Here is a 13,850-nt window from a genome sequence, read left to right as displayed (position 1 = left end):
TGAGAAAGATTAGAGGCGTGAACAGATGGCATCATGGCAATATCACATTAAAAACGAGGATATTAGGAAAGAACTTGACATTGTCAGCATCCAGGAATGCTTTAGCAGAGCTAATCTCAGGTGGTATGATCACCTAAAAGAATGGGAGAGGAAAGATTATCAAAACAAGCGCTCTCTTCCAGGTTGGCAGTAAAAAGACCCAGAGGAAGACCAAGATATAGGTGGATTGATACGGTACAAAGTGCCTTAGATGATAGAATTATAAGATCTGATAATGTTGGAGTCTTGACAAGTAACAGACTGATTTGGAGGAAAATTGTAGATAGGAAGTTAGTAATAATGTAATTTTTTTCATGTAGTACTATCATATCCTGTACACCCCTTAAGGGTACATGGCAGGAATTTGATGATGATGATGATGATATATTTTATTAATATTTAATCAGGAAAGAATATGTATAATTCTTGTTTAATTAAGATAGACTAATATTTACATTAAAAAAAAAAATCCCTACTTTCTGATAGTGTTGCTATTAAGCTGCTGTTATTGAATTGCCTCACTACTCTGCAACTTGATAAAGGTCATGCATATTTTGTCTTTCTTACTACTTAAACCATAATATAATACAAAAAATAAATGCATTACTTACATCTCTAATGAAAGGGAGTGCCCTATATGAATCTTGAAAGCAATGAAATCATCTCAGGCAGTTGACAGAGATAGTATGTCTCGATGCTATTACCATTGTACTTAGTGTGCTTAGTATGAATCTCACTTTGCTTACCTTGTTAAGGAATATGAATTTTTTATGTTTGAATAAGCAGTTACTTATTAATTATCATGCTTTTTTTATTGTCTAAATTGAATTATTACAAAGTAACAGTTATGTGAGATAAAGATTACATATTTTTTGTATTATTTCATTGGAACATTTGGTAGTATAATGCAATAGACTTTTCTTGGTTCCCAAAATTTATGTTTAACATATTTATATTGCATATGAATGTAATATTACTTATGAAATAAACATCTTGTTTAATAGAAATTACCAGATTCTAGAATCAACAGATTTTGATGTTTTCTTTTTTTATTCAAAAATGATCAAACTAATAATTCTTAATGGTATAACCAACACCAAGAGGAAAAAAATACATTCATTAAAATTTCTCTGGTTTTCTACCCAGCATCATCAGTGCATAACTGTGGTATGCACACAGCACTAAACTAAGTAATTGTAGAGAAAATTTAAACTGTAACTGATACCTAGTGTCCTTATGTGGTGTCCTCCATGGGTTGGATAACTAAGGAGTTAATTTAGAGATGTTTGGCTATTAGATCTTAAAAGGATAACCTCTCAGATCTATGATGACACTTCTGTGTAATATGTGAAGGAGTATCTAGACCATGGTCTGCCAATCCCAACTTGCCATACAGATGAACTCGGATGTAATTTTTATGTTCTTCAAGATGAATGTTAAATGATCTACCAATCTGTCCAAAGTAGGCTAAGCAGACACAAAGAACATTATGCACTCCTGGATGTTCAAGAGGATGTAGTTGATCTTACGGAGAACATATGAAAGTAGTTAGCTGAAATTGAAAGTAGTATGGAGAGCATATTTGCAGAGAACTTTACCATTAACATATGGGATGAGAATGGCTTTGTTGTGATACGATGTGTGTGTTGGGTCTAGAAGGGATGGGGTGCATGTAATATTTTATCCATTTTATAGAAACACCTTTTTAGCCAAAGGCTACAGCCATTGGCTAAAAAGATGTTGCAAAGGTCCCTGAGCTCAGTTTCAAGGGCTGTGTCATTTGGACAAGTTATGAGGATGCTATATTCTTTCGAAGGGTGGTAATATGATTGTTTATGTAAATACCTACTGGTATGCATGGGTTTTCTGTGGATAGAGAAAGATAATGAGCCATTAGGAAGTCATGTTCCTAGCATATCTAAAAAGGGGAGACTATTATTACTTTCAGTACAGCAATGGACATTCGTAGGTTTGTAAAACTGAAAGTTTTGCCCCTGAGAATTCCATCTTATTGATTCAACCAATGGTTTGGAATACTGTTGCAACTTTAAGACAAATGAACATAAACTCACATTTGAAAAATGCTTTGTGGCAACTGATGGAAATGCAAGTCACTGTTAAAAGAATTCTGGAAGAGTTATGAAATTGATAGTGTATGGTAAAACATGAACCAACAATCATTGTCACTGTTATGGCTTCAAATTGTGATGGTTTTGAAGGATTCAAGTCCACTGAGCAGTACAAACTGAAGTGCCAGTGTATGGCAAATCTTGGTCTTGAAGTGATATAAAAAAAAAGTGGAGGAGCTTTTCCACTCTTCTAAAGACCTCTTTAAGGAAGTGTTCATAAACATTGACGAAAATTTCTGATGCAAAATCAAAAGTAAATTACTGATGACACACAAACTGAAGTTCTTGTCTTCATATGATCTGGCCATGACAAAGCATTCAAGGCTAGGCTTGTTTAGTAATTGAAATGTCAAAACTGAAATGGGCAAAAATTCTTTTTAAGAACATGACTCGCTGCCCTCCCAACCTTCAGAAGAATGTCAAGAATCCCTCCACCTCTACATCAGGCATCCAAATCCTTTTTTTTTTTTCTTTTACTGTTTGGCAAAACTACTAAATTCAGGAGTGAGAAAGTTTTCCAACTTTCTTTTCACAGTAAGAAGTGTCCTTGTTGGTCATTTCCATGATTGCAATCATGGAAATGATCAATAGGTTTCCAAAAAAATACAATAATTTTTAATAAATTTTTCAAGTATTTTTTAAAATTGTAGTGTAATTTACAGTTGTTTGCTTTTAAACATTTTTTTGTTTGAAAAAGGAAAATGTTATGACTGCATCTCCCTTATTTCTTTATTGGATCACCATCTGCATAGTGTATTTATTATAATAGCACTATTTAGATTATTTAAAAAAAAAACAAAAAAACTGACCCTATTGATTGTTGATCATGAAATTCCATACTGACATTTTTTCCAAACCATTTAATTACAGTACATGGACATCCACTGTATTTGATTAAATTGTTTAGCATTTATATGAAATATTATACATTAATGTTCTATATATAAAACGGTCTACATGCTATTATTTTTCCTTTATAGTGTATTTGAATACAATTGGTGAAAACCCCAAAGAGCATGCCATAAAACAAGAACTTGTGAGTACAGATTCTTTGTATGTGTATGTACATTAATAGCTCAAGTTACATGAATGAGTTCTATTGCAGATATTACCCAACTTGAAATTATTTGTATGACTCAATAGATTTATTTTTTCAACATAAAGGGAAGACAGCACTTTTTTTTATAGCTGCATGACACTTTTACATACATTCTCATCTTTACATCACCCTCATATAAAAAACAAATGACTAATTTTGCTCATAACTATGCACTTGTGCAACTTAGAGCAAACATTGCTCATAAACAATAAAAATAAAATGTGAATATAAATTAGGAAAATTTAATAGTATTCTTCGTAATGAAGACATTTGACTTGTTTTGTGCAGTGTTGTTTCTCCCAGTGAACTTCAAAACATGCATGTTCCTCTTTTATCAATCTTGAAAATTTTGCACTTTTTTCTTTAATAAAAAAAAATTGTTTGGCTGGGCACGTTTTCCTTTAAGTTGGCACTTGCTATAATTTTGGTAATCAGTTATTGCCCTTAATATGCTTATGAAAATTTGGCAACTTCTGTCAGTTTTACATTGTGGAAGCCATGATGGTCTGTGAATTGCTGAAATCCTGTAGTACTAGCATTATATGTTTTAACTATGGAATCATCATTTTTTATCATCATCATCATCATCATCAAATTCCTGCCATGTACCCTCAAGGGGGTGTACAGGATATGACAGTACTACATGAAAAAATTACATCATTACTAACTTCCTATCTACAATTTTCCTCCAAATCAGTCTGTTACTTGTCAAGACTCCAACATTATCAGATCTTATATTTCTATCGTCTAAGGCACTTTGTACCGTATCAATCCACCTATATCTTGGTCTTCCTCTAGGTCGTTTTGCTGCCAACCTGGCAGAGAACACTTGTTTTGCTAATCTTTCCTCTCCCATTCTATTTAAGTGACCATACCATCTGAGATTAGCTCTGCTAACACATTCCTGGATGCTGACAATGTCAAGTTCTTTCCTAATATCCTCATTTTTAATATGATATTGCCATTGATGCCATCTGTTCACGCCTCTAATCTTTCTCAGGACTCTCATATCTGCGGTCTCTAGTCTTTGGTCAAGTGTTTTACTTCTGACCCAGCTCTCAGATCCATAAGTTAAAATTGGTTTGAACACAGTCTTGTATACAGCTAATTTAGTGTTCCGACTAATTTCTTTCTTATTCCATATGAATTTATTCAATTGACTTCCCACCATACCAGCTTTGCTGATTCTGTTGTCTATTTCTATATTTAGTTTACCATCTTCAGTAAAAATTGTGCCTAAATAGCTGAAATGTTTTACTTGTTCCACAGGTTCTCCATTCACAACACAGTTGACATTTTCAATGATTCTGCCTATTTTCATTGTCTTTGTCTTTTTATTGCTGACCTTCATACCATATCTATTACAACAGCTATTCAATTTAGTCAGAGAATCTTGCAGACTTGTAGCGGATTTATTTAGAAGTATAACATCATCCGCATAAAGCAAAGAGCTGACATTAACATCTCCAATTTTGATATCAGGTTTAATACCACATTCCTTCATAATGTGATCCATATAGATAATGAATAACAGAGGGGATAATGTGCATCCTTGTCTCACACCAGATTTAACATTAAACCATCTTCCTGTACTTCCTTCAATTCTAACTGCTGACTCACAACTCAAATAAAGACTAAGTATTGCTTGATATAATGCCCCATTGACACCATATAACTGCAGCGTATTGAATAGCTTCTCTCTTGGCACCTTGTCATATGCCTTTTCCAAATCAACAAAACTTAAATACAGATCTTTGTTATATTCCCATGCTTTCTCGACTATTTGTCGTAAAGTGAAGATCTGATCCTGACAGCCTCTATTTGGCCTGAATCCAGCTTGTTCTTCACCAAGCTTTTCTTCCACAATTCTTCTCAACCGTTTCTCAAGTATACTTGCATAGATCTTGCCAGGAACACTCAGTAGGGAAATACCTCTGTAATTCTCACATTCAGTTTTATTTCCCTTTTTATATATAGGTACTATGAGAGCTCTACTCCAATCATCGGGAATTCGTCCCTCTGTCCAGGCTTTCTGAACTATGCAGTGCAGCCACTGTAAGACTCTTATACCACCATACTTCAGCATTTCTGGTCGAATATCATCTACTCCTGCTGCCTTTCCACATTTCAAGCCTTTGATGGCTTTTTCTACTTCAAGTATGGATATGTATTCCTGACTGCATGCCTGGTCAGTGTTTTTTATCACTGTGCTGTCATCACTGCTTGTTTCATTTAGCAGTTTTTCAAAGTAATTACTCCATACTTCAAGGATATCTTTTTCTCCTGTTTTCATTTCACCTTTATCATCTCTAATTCCTTTTACAGCACTCTTTCCTCCATTCCTAAGCTTCTTCAACAACCTCCAGAATATTTTGCCACCTTCTTGATATTTATTTTCTATATTCTTGCCAAAGTCCTCCCATGACTTTTGTTTAGCTAGTTTTACACACTGTTTAGCTTTCTTACATTTGTCTCTGTATTCTGTAAGAGTAAAAGCTGACTTATTTGACAGGAACTTTTGATATGCTTTCTTCTTTTCCTTCACTACCTCTTTAACTTCCTGTGTCCACCAGGGAGTTCTAATTTTTTTATCCTTGCACACAACCTCACCACATGCCTCTCTGGCAGAATCAATCAATGTTTCCTTCAGAGTTTGCCACTGAATCTCCAAGGTTTGATTCCTGTTCTCAAACTCTTTCATTTTCTTTTCAATAATATTTCTGTATTTTAGTCTACAGTTCACATCTGAGAGCTGCTCAACTTTTATTCGCTTTAAAACTTTCTTACATGTTATTCTTTTCAATATGAAATTCAATTTAATCCTGCTCAAGACTAAATAGTGATCACTTCCAATTTCAAATCCTCTGTACACTCTGGTGTCCTGCACCAGGGAGAAAACATCACTATCAACAATAACATAGTCAATGAGACTTTTCTTATTCCTAGACTCTTCTCTCCATGTGAATTTGTGCACATTTTTATGTTGGAACATGGTGTTAGTAATAACCAGTCCATGTCCTGAGCAGAAATCCAACAGATATTTGCCATTATTATTAGCTTTGCTCTTTTCTCCAAATTTTCCCAAAACATTTTTGTATGTCTCACAATCATTTCCTACTCTACTATTTAGATCCCCAACAAGGACCAACTTTTCCTTTTTCATTGTGTCAGTTGCTTTCTCTAAAGCCTCAAAAAATTCCTCCACTTCTACCTTAGCAGAACCCTCTGTGGGACCATAGGCACAAATAAGTCTCATTGTCCAGTTCCCCATTCTCATATTTGCCCACATTACTCTACTTGAGACTGACTGCCATTCAAGAAGATTAGCCTCGTATTTTGTGTTGAATACTATGGCTACTCCTTCTTTTCCTTGGTTGTCATTGCCTGAATATAACATTTTGTATTTATTGCTCAGAAAGATCTCACCAGTTTTGATCTTTTTTGTTTCAGTCACCCCTATTATGTCGATCTGGTACTTATCTAATTCCTCAGCTAGCTCCATTTCTTTGCCATTCAGGCTTCTTATGTTGATAGTACCGATCTTTAACTCTGGTGATGTTGAGTTGGGGTTTGTTTTCAGATTTGTTCCAGTAGCTGACTTTTCGCTGTTCGCCCTGGTTCCCTGGCGAAAACAACGGGGGCCTTGTTTAACCGGGCGACGCCCCAGCCGGCATGAAATTTTGTCATGTCGTACCATCATTTTTTATTTTGGTTTAACCAATAAGAATACAATTTGGTCGGCTAAATCCCAAATTGCCAGCCCATCCTTGTTCGTTCAGTATCAAAGTAGATACCCAACAGGGTGCACCACGAGAAGGTGAGGATTGGACATTAGGTCAGAAGCCCTGGTCGGTTCTCCGCATTCCTGTAAAGGCTATGTGGAGGTCTCCTCTCAGTTATACAGCTTTGACCCTTTTAAAGACTCATAAATGTTTTGGTCTTCTCTTGAATCATATGAGTAGAAACTGGAATGGTTTCTTTATTTTTACATTCAATCTACGAAGCTAGATTCCTTTCCATTTTTTACATGATGACCACTGGTCAGATAGCAAACTCTGTGCTTTCATGTGTGTGCTACTTTTATGCACTTCTTTAACACGTTCGCTGCCACACTACTTCGGCATAGTCTGTTCCCATATGCTGAGCAGTTTCACTTCTTCAAGGTCAGTATGGTACTCTCATTGCCAGCGGTCAGTATCATATGAGTATACTCGTAGTTGGCTTGTGCAGAGCATATACCATCTATGAGAATACACAGTTTTGATGCTAGCTCCACAAGCCAAGCATTTTTCACTTCTTCAAGGTCAGTACAGTAATCTCGTTGCCAGTGGTAAGCATCATACAAGTATACTCGTAGTTGGCAGTGAATGTGTTAATTTAAGTTATTTTCATTTTAGTTATTTTCATTTCAATAAATCACTTTGATTCCAGCTGCTAAATTTATATCCATAGTTTTTTCCCCCTTGCGCTTTTTCTTTTTTGTAATAGCAAGCATTCTTCTAAGGTAATTGCTTTTCTTTGGGGATTTGTTAGAATTCATATTGTAGTGTTCACAAACTGGAAAGAAAGAACCTGTCCAACTACAAAATTGGTAAATTAAAATCTAAAAATAAACCATGCAGAAACACCTGCGACCAAGATTGAACTTAAACTGTCACTGTAAAGCATTGACAAATGAATAAAATGAATTTTTGTGTACACAGAATTGGCACATGCCAACAAAAAAATCACAAAAACAATACTAATGTGAAATTGCAAGAAGTAGAATCGAATACATGAGGTATTAGTGTAGATGTATATTTATATATATGAAGTATGATCAGAATATATGGAATGAATTTAGTACATGTTTTCCATAAAGGTATGCTTGATGATAGCAAGAACATGTTCTACAATCCTATGAGAGAGAAAGATACATAGTTTATTGATTCAACTTTTAGAGTTAGAACATCTGTGAATGTGCCTTATACTTTCCATATTCAAAGTGGATACACTAAAAGAACAAAATAAGCATTTGAAAACATATGAGATATCCTGGCATGTTTGGCCTTTACAGTCCAGAGAATTGACAGTATAGAGTAGTAATAACTAAACTATTTTAATTATTACTACCAAACACATGCATGCAGGCATATTTCAGTAATAAAAATGGAACAAAAGAGATACAGGATGACCTAAAGTCCTATAATTCTGCCATCTGTTAGCTTTGGTTGTGTTGATAATGGTTCCCCCCTTATGAGAGGCAGTTTGAACCACATTTATTTAGGTTGGGGTAGAAAACCCACACATCTGGGATGATGACTATTGATGGATGTAAATACATCTATCAGTAGTCATCACTCCACCATCCCAACTATATGGAACTATAAAACCTTAGTTCACCAGGTAAAATTAATTTACTCTGATTAATACTGTGCTCATTACAGAACTTGCTCACATACACTTTTTTGGCCAATGGCTACACCCTACCACCAGATGAAAAGAATTCTGTCACCATATATCCCCTCCCCTTTTCAAATATAGATTACAGAAAACCCATCGCCATCCCTTATATTTGTTTAATGTTTAATCTCAGAAAAGGTAGTCAAGATCTTTAAAAAAAAAAAAAAAGCACAATCTGATGACCACTTATGAACCGCACAGAAAGCTAGCAACCCTTATCTGTTCTCCCAAAGATCATGTACACTGGATTTATCTGGAGTATACAAGATACCCTGCAGCTGCAAGCATTCATGCTATTGCCAAACAGGCAGGACAGCCAACATTCATATATCAGAGCACCAAGACTATGCTCAGAATTAGTAGACCATGCCCTGGATATCTGGCACAGAATCCATTGGTAAAATACTGCTTTACTCCACAAAGCAAAAGGCTTTTACTTTAATCAGCTCCAGCTCTTACTAACTACCCTAATCCTAAACAATATGGTTGTATTAAACTGTCTCTCATATGGGAAACCCTCATCAGCAGACATTCAGTCCAACAGCCTAGAACACCCAACCAAAGCCTCTTTGGTTGGGTGTGTTCTTGGCTGAGGTGGTGTAATTATAGGACTTCAGGTCATCCTATATCTATCCTTTTTTTTTACTGAAGCGTGCCTGCGTGCACTTGTTTGATACCAGTGTCTTAATCTCTGAAGATGCCAGTTTAAATACAGGAAATTTAGTTATCTACTCCATGTTGTCAATTTCTGAAACAACACGATACATGAGAATTAATGCATAAGCCTAAACACCAGATTTACAATCCAGAAATTTTAAAGTCCGTTATTCTGATATTTCTTCAATGCCATTATTCTTTCATTCTGGCATCCAATTACAATTTATGTAACTGATACTTATTCTCAACATTAATCACAGTTAAGTGGGTAGTGATTTAACATATTGATAATACAAAATTTACATATGCCAAAAAAATGCAAATCATCACATAGAGAGTATTAAAAAAAGTGAAGGAAACGTTTAGAGGGCAGTATTCAAGTGGGAGATTAAGTTTTAGTAATTTTTATTTGATATAATTTATTAGTTAAGGATAAATTTTGGTTATGTGTGTTTGTACTTGTAGCAATTCATCTATTGTCTGACATGAAGAGCTTAACTTTTTTTTCTTAGAGTTTTGCTAAGTTGAGGGCTATCTGGTCTCAAACAGTGGTGGGAGAAGTTTTTGCTCTCATAAAATAAGCCATTTGCCCTTTACTCAGAGTTAGAGAATAATAAGAAACAGTTCATGTTTTTTAATAAGGGTTAGTATGTCAAGTTTGTGTTATTACTTATGTTATTTAAATATTTTCTCAGCAGTCTGCACTTTTCATTGCACCTGTTGTTATAATTTATAGTTTTGCTTTTTATTTTTAGGAGAGAATCAAAGGTTATTTAAAGAGATGTAATGAGATTGCAGATAAGGCAAAAGCACCTCGAATAAACAAAGAAGCTGCTCAAAGATTTGTTCGTAGTTCTCTTTGGCGTCCGAAGGAGTTTGGTAAAAAATTAGAACATTTTTACTCAGAATAGATTTATAATACTGAATTGGTATATTGAAAGATAGCAGTATAATTTCATGTTTCTAATCACCTTTATGCTAGATGTTTCTTACTTTAAGTATGAAAAATAAGTATATTGGTTGTCTCTTTTTCCAGCTGTCTGTAGTTATCTCTCAAAAACAGTCCAATATTTACAGCCATTCGTGATTTTAATTAATGCAACTTAAAATAGAACTAAGATCTCATTAGTTTAGAAAAATGAATGTGAAAATAAATATTTTGTTAGAGATGCTCTATGATAGTACAACAAAATCAGACCCCATGCATCTCGAGACCTCATGTTTAAGGACAATGTTTAGTTGTCCTTGACCCCAACACTATTGAAGATAAACATCAATAGAAAACAGGTAGAGCTTTTGGAAGAATTAAAAAAAACAGTGTTGACATCGTTGTTTTTGAGACTAAGACATTTTACGACAAGTAGTGATTTTTTCAAGGCATTGGGGAAAAATATGTATGGCATTGCATTTTCTTATGGTATCATCCTGCCTTTTGTGAATTGATTGCGTGGAGGGTTGCCTCTCATCAGATTTTTTTTCCATCAATGTTAGAGTACCCCAGGGCTCTGCTTTCACTTACTCTTCATCTTGTTGATCAGTGACATTACAAAACCTTGTAGTGTTCAAATGACCCAACCCTCAAAATTTTCCAGGTGGGGTGAAGATAAGCTAGGGAATTTAAATGCTGTGAACATAATTCACAGAGGAAAGACTGTGTTTCACTTTTTCCCACTTTGGTAATATTGTGATTGCTAAGAAGATTGTCTTTGCCTTCTTGAGTTGACTGTAACATCTAGCCTGTTTTAGCATAAGCACATCATGTCCATAGCCTTTTCAACCTCCAAAAAACTGTGCTCTTTTTTTCTTTCTGAACATTACTTTTCTTATGCTACAATCTAATGTTTCATAAATACTAAATCTGCCTGACCTTAGGATATTCTTCTCTCATTGAGGGTATTGCACCCACAAATACCTTAAGAATGTTTTATGGTATCTAGAAAAAATGGTATTTGCTTAATGGATTAATTCCTCTTCTCCCTCACTAACTCCCTCTAGTTGCTTTTCCAATAGATGCTTGTTTTCTGCATTGTTATCTTTATGGGTGCTTTTCCACTGAATTGGCTACCATCATTCCTCTGCTTTTCTCTAATCATGTACAAACATAGGCAGCTTCCTCTCAACATCCATACATGGTTTGCTCCAAACTTATCAAACTGACATCTCAATCTGTCTTCCTCTATTTTTTGGAATAGTCTTCACAGAGTCTCCCATTAATATATTCCTTTTCTCCCTAACCACTTGTCCACATATGGCACTGTCATGTTATAGGTCTTGAGACCTCTCGTTGTGCAATTTATGCACACACACAACATACATTCAAACACTAAACAGAAAAGTAAATTTTATGAATGGGGGGGGGGGGGCTTTTTCAAGTAGAGTAGTACAAATACATGTCAAAATAGAAAATTGAATGAGACAACTTGGATAACAAGAACACTCTAGTTGGGAGTAAGTAGAGAAATGTTTAGTGTCATTAGCCTTAGAGAGAGTAACTGATGCATGAATTAGTTACTCTCTGAATCGGAAAGAAAACCATGCTCTTGTAGGAGATCTAAATAGCAGAGGGTAAAAATGAATCATAGTATTATAGAAATGTTTGTGGAAATGAAGAAAAGTGACATGTCTAATAATAATGGTAAGTACCTATTAGATGTCTGCTCAGGATGGGGATTAATTAGTCATTACCAGTAACATGTTAAAATAAACATAAAAGTGTGCAAAAATTCACATAACGCCTACTGTGTGTTATCTAATTGTTGATAGCAGTATCTTTCCGATTAATCCCAGATACAAGTGATTTGAAAGAGGGTTTGACCATTACCTTGTGTTCACTGGGGGGGTATTCTGCTGAAAAGAAAAATGTATTAATGTATAATAAAGTTTTGTTTTTGTTATAAATGTATAATAAGGTTTTGAAAACAATTGAAGTTGGATAACTTTAATATAAAACATGATAGTTTGAAAATTTGGACAAAGTATAAGTTTGAAAAAAAAAAAAAAAACTTAGTCACTAGTGCCAAAATATGAAAAAGTCATTAACATACTAAGCTAGGGAAGCATGTGATGAAGTTTGTCTTCAAAAATAGTAAAAAAAATAAATAAAAACCGTATCATGCTGAATGTGGGAAATTAATGACAAAGAAGAGATCATAAAAAGTTCCTAGCTGATCACATAAAATGTGTCATTAAAAAAATATAGTAAATGCTTGCTATAGTGAACCCCCCTAGGGTCCAGAAAAATTGTGTTATAGTGATGGCTTGCTACAGTGGATTAAGAGAAGAAGACAGCTCTCCATTCCATTCTCAGGAAATGAATATCCAAGCAGGTATTGACATTCAGTTGGGTAAGTTATGCTTCTTGAACTTATCTCACACAAGCTTTTGCAGGTCTTTTGGGATCGCCCCTCTCTTCCAACACATTGTTAATCGAATTTACTTCTTCATGCATTTGAAGTTTTATTGTAGTTGACAGTACTGATAAGAAAATTGCTGGAAATTGTACATTTGTGACAGAATGCAAAGGATTGGCAGGAACCATACATAAAGCCAAAAAATGGCAACATGAAAAAGTACCAAGGCAGACAGTAATGGAAGACATATAAGAAAGAAGAGAACTAGAAGAAAATGAAAATTCTGAACTAATGTTTAAATGTTGAATACTATATTAGCTTAAATTAATGTCACTTACCTGAACTCTTCATACTGAATTAAATGTATGGTCTATACTATTAAATTAAAAAAATAGCAAAAATTTTGGCAGGCAGGATACTTCACAGTTGATTTCCCTCATTTACCAAGAGGAGATGCAAGTGATGAACAGCTAGCCTGAATGTCTGCCTTAGAGGAGAGTGAACTGGAACATCTGGTGAGAACAAGTCATCTTCCTAATTGGACAGAGATCTGATGATGGACATTAGCAAAATGAGGGAGGAAAATTTAATGTAGAGAATAAGCAAGGTAAATGATGGGCATTCGGTTTTGTCACTTTCCCCCCTCTCTTTAAGCTGACTCATTTAGCTATTCATTACTTATGTCTATCCCTCTGTAATTGGAGGTGAACAATTATAAAGTTGACTGACTGCAGAATTTTTATGATACTTATTGCACATTTTATTTTTATTTATTTATTTATGTGGCTCCCACCCACATAAGGTTTATTTGTGAACCTATAAGTACATTCATACCATAGGCAGATTAAGGATTTTTTTTTCTTTATTTTTTATCAGATCTTGGAAACTTTGTTCTAGAGACCAAACATGGAACTTTTTCAAGCCACCTCAGGCCTCCAATTAGCGGGATAGTGGTCTCATACTGGGCGATGAAATCCATCTCCCACCTAAAGACATTCACAAACATCCATGTCCACAGTGAGATTTGAGCTTTTTGGCTGCAGAATGGATATGCCCACTTGGCCAACCAGGCCAATAATATTTAGTTCATTATGAAGAGTTTCACGTGATTAATTTAAGCTAATGTAACATCTA

The 13,850-nt window shown here is 34.8% G+C and overlaps 1 protein-coding gene across 1 annotated transcript in view; it reads left to right on the top strand.

Annotated features, from left to right (window-relative positions):
• The window catches only part of Rrp47 (Ribosomal RNA processing 47), a 33,011-nt gene that overhangs the window by 14,098 nt on the left and 5,063 nt on the right, over window positions 1–13,850 (top strand). Inside the window, exons 3-4 of the mRNA XM_090399559.1 lie at window positions 3,149–3,204; window positions 10,122–10,245. Of these exons, the coding sequence (XP_090255685.1) occupies window positions 3,149–3,204; window positions 10,122–10,245 (180 nt within the window). The remainder of the gene's footprint in view (window positions 1–3,148; window positions 3,205–10,121; window positions 10,246–13,850) is intronic.

Source organism: Typopeltis vanoorti, chromosome 10, assembly GCF_054136105.1.
Source record: "Typopeltis vanoorti isolate ZY-2024b chromosome 10, IOZ_Tvanoo_1.0, whole genome shotgun sequence".
Classification (NCBI taxonomy): Eukaryota; Metazoa; Arthropoda; class Arachnida; order Uropygi; family Thelyphonidae; genus Typopeltis; species Typopeltis vanoorti.
This window is presented reverse-complemented; position numbering and strand designations above follow the sequence as displayed.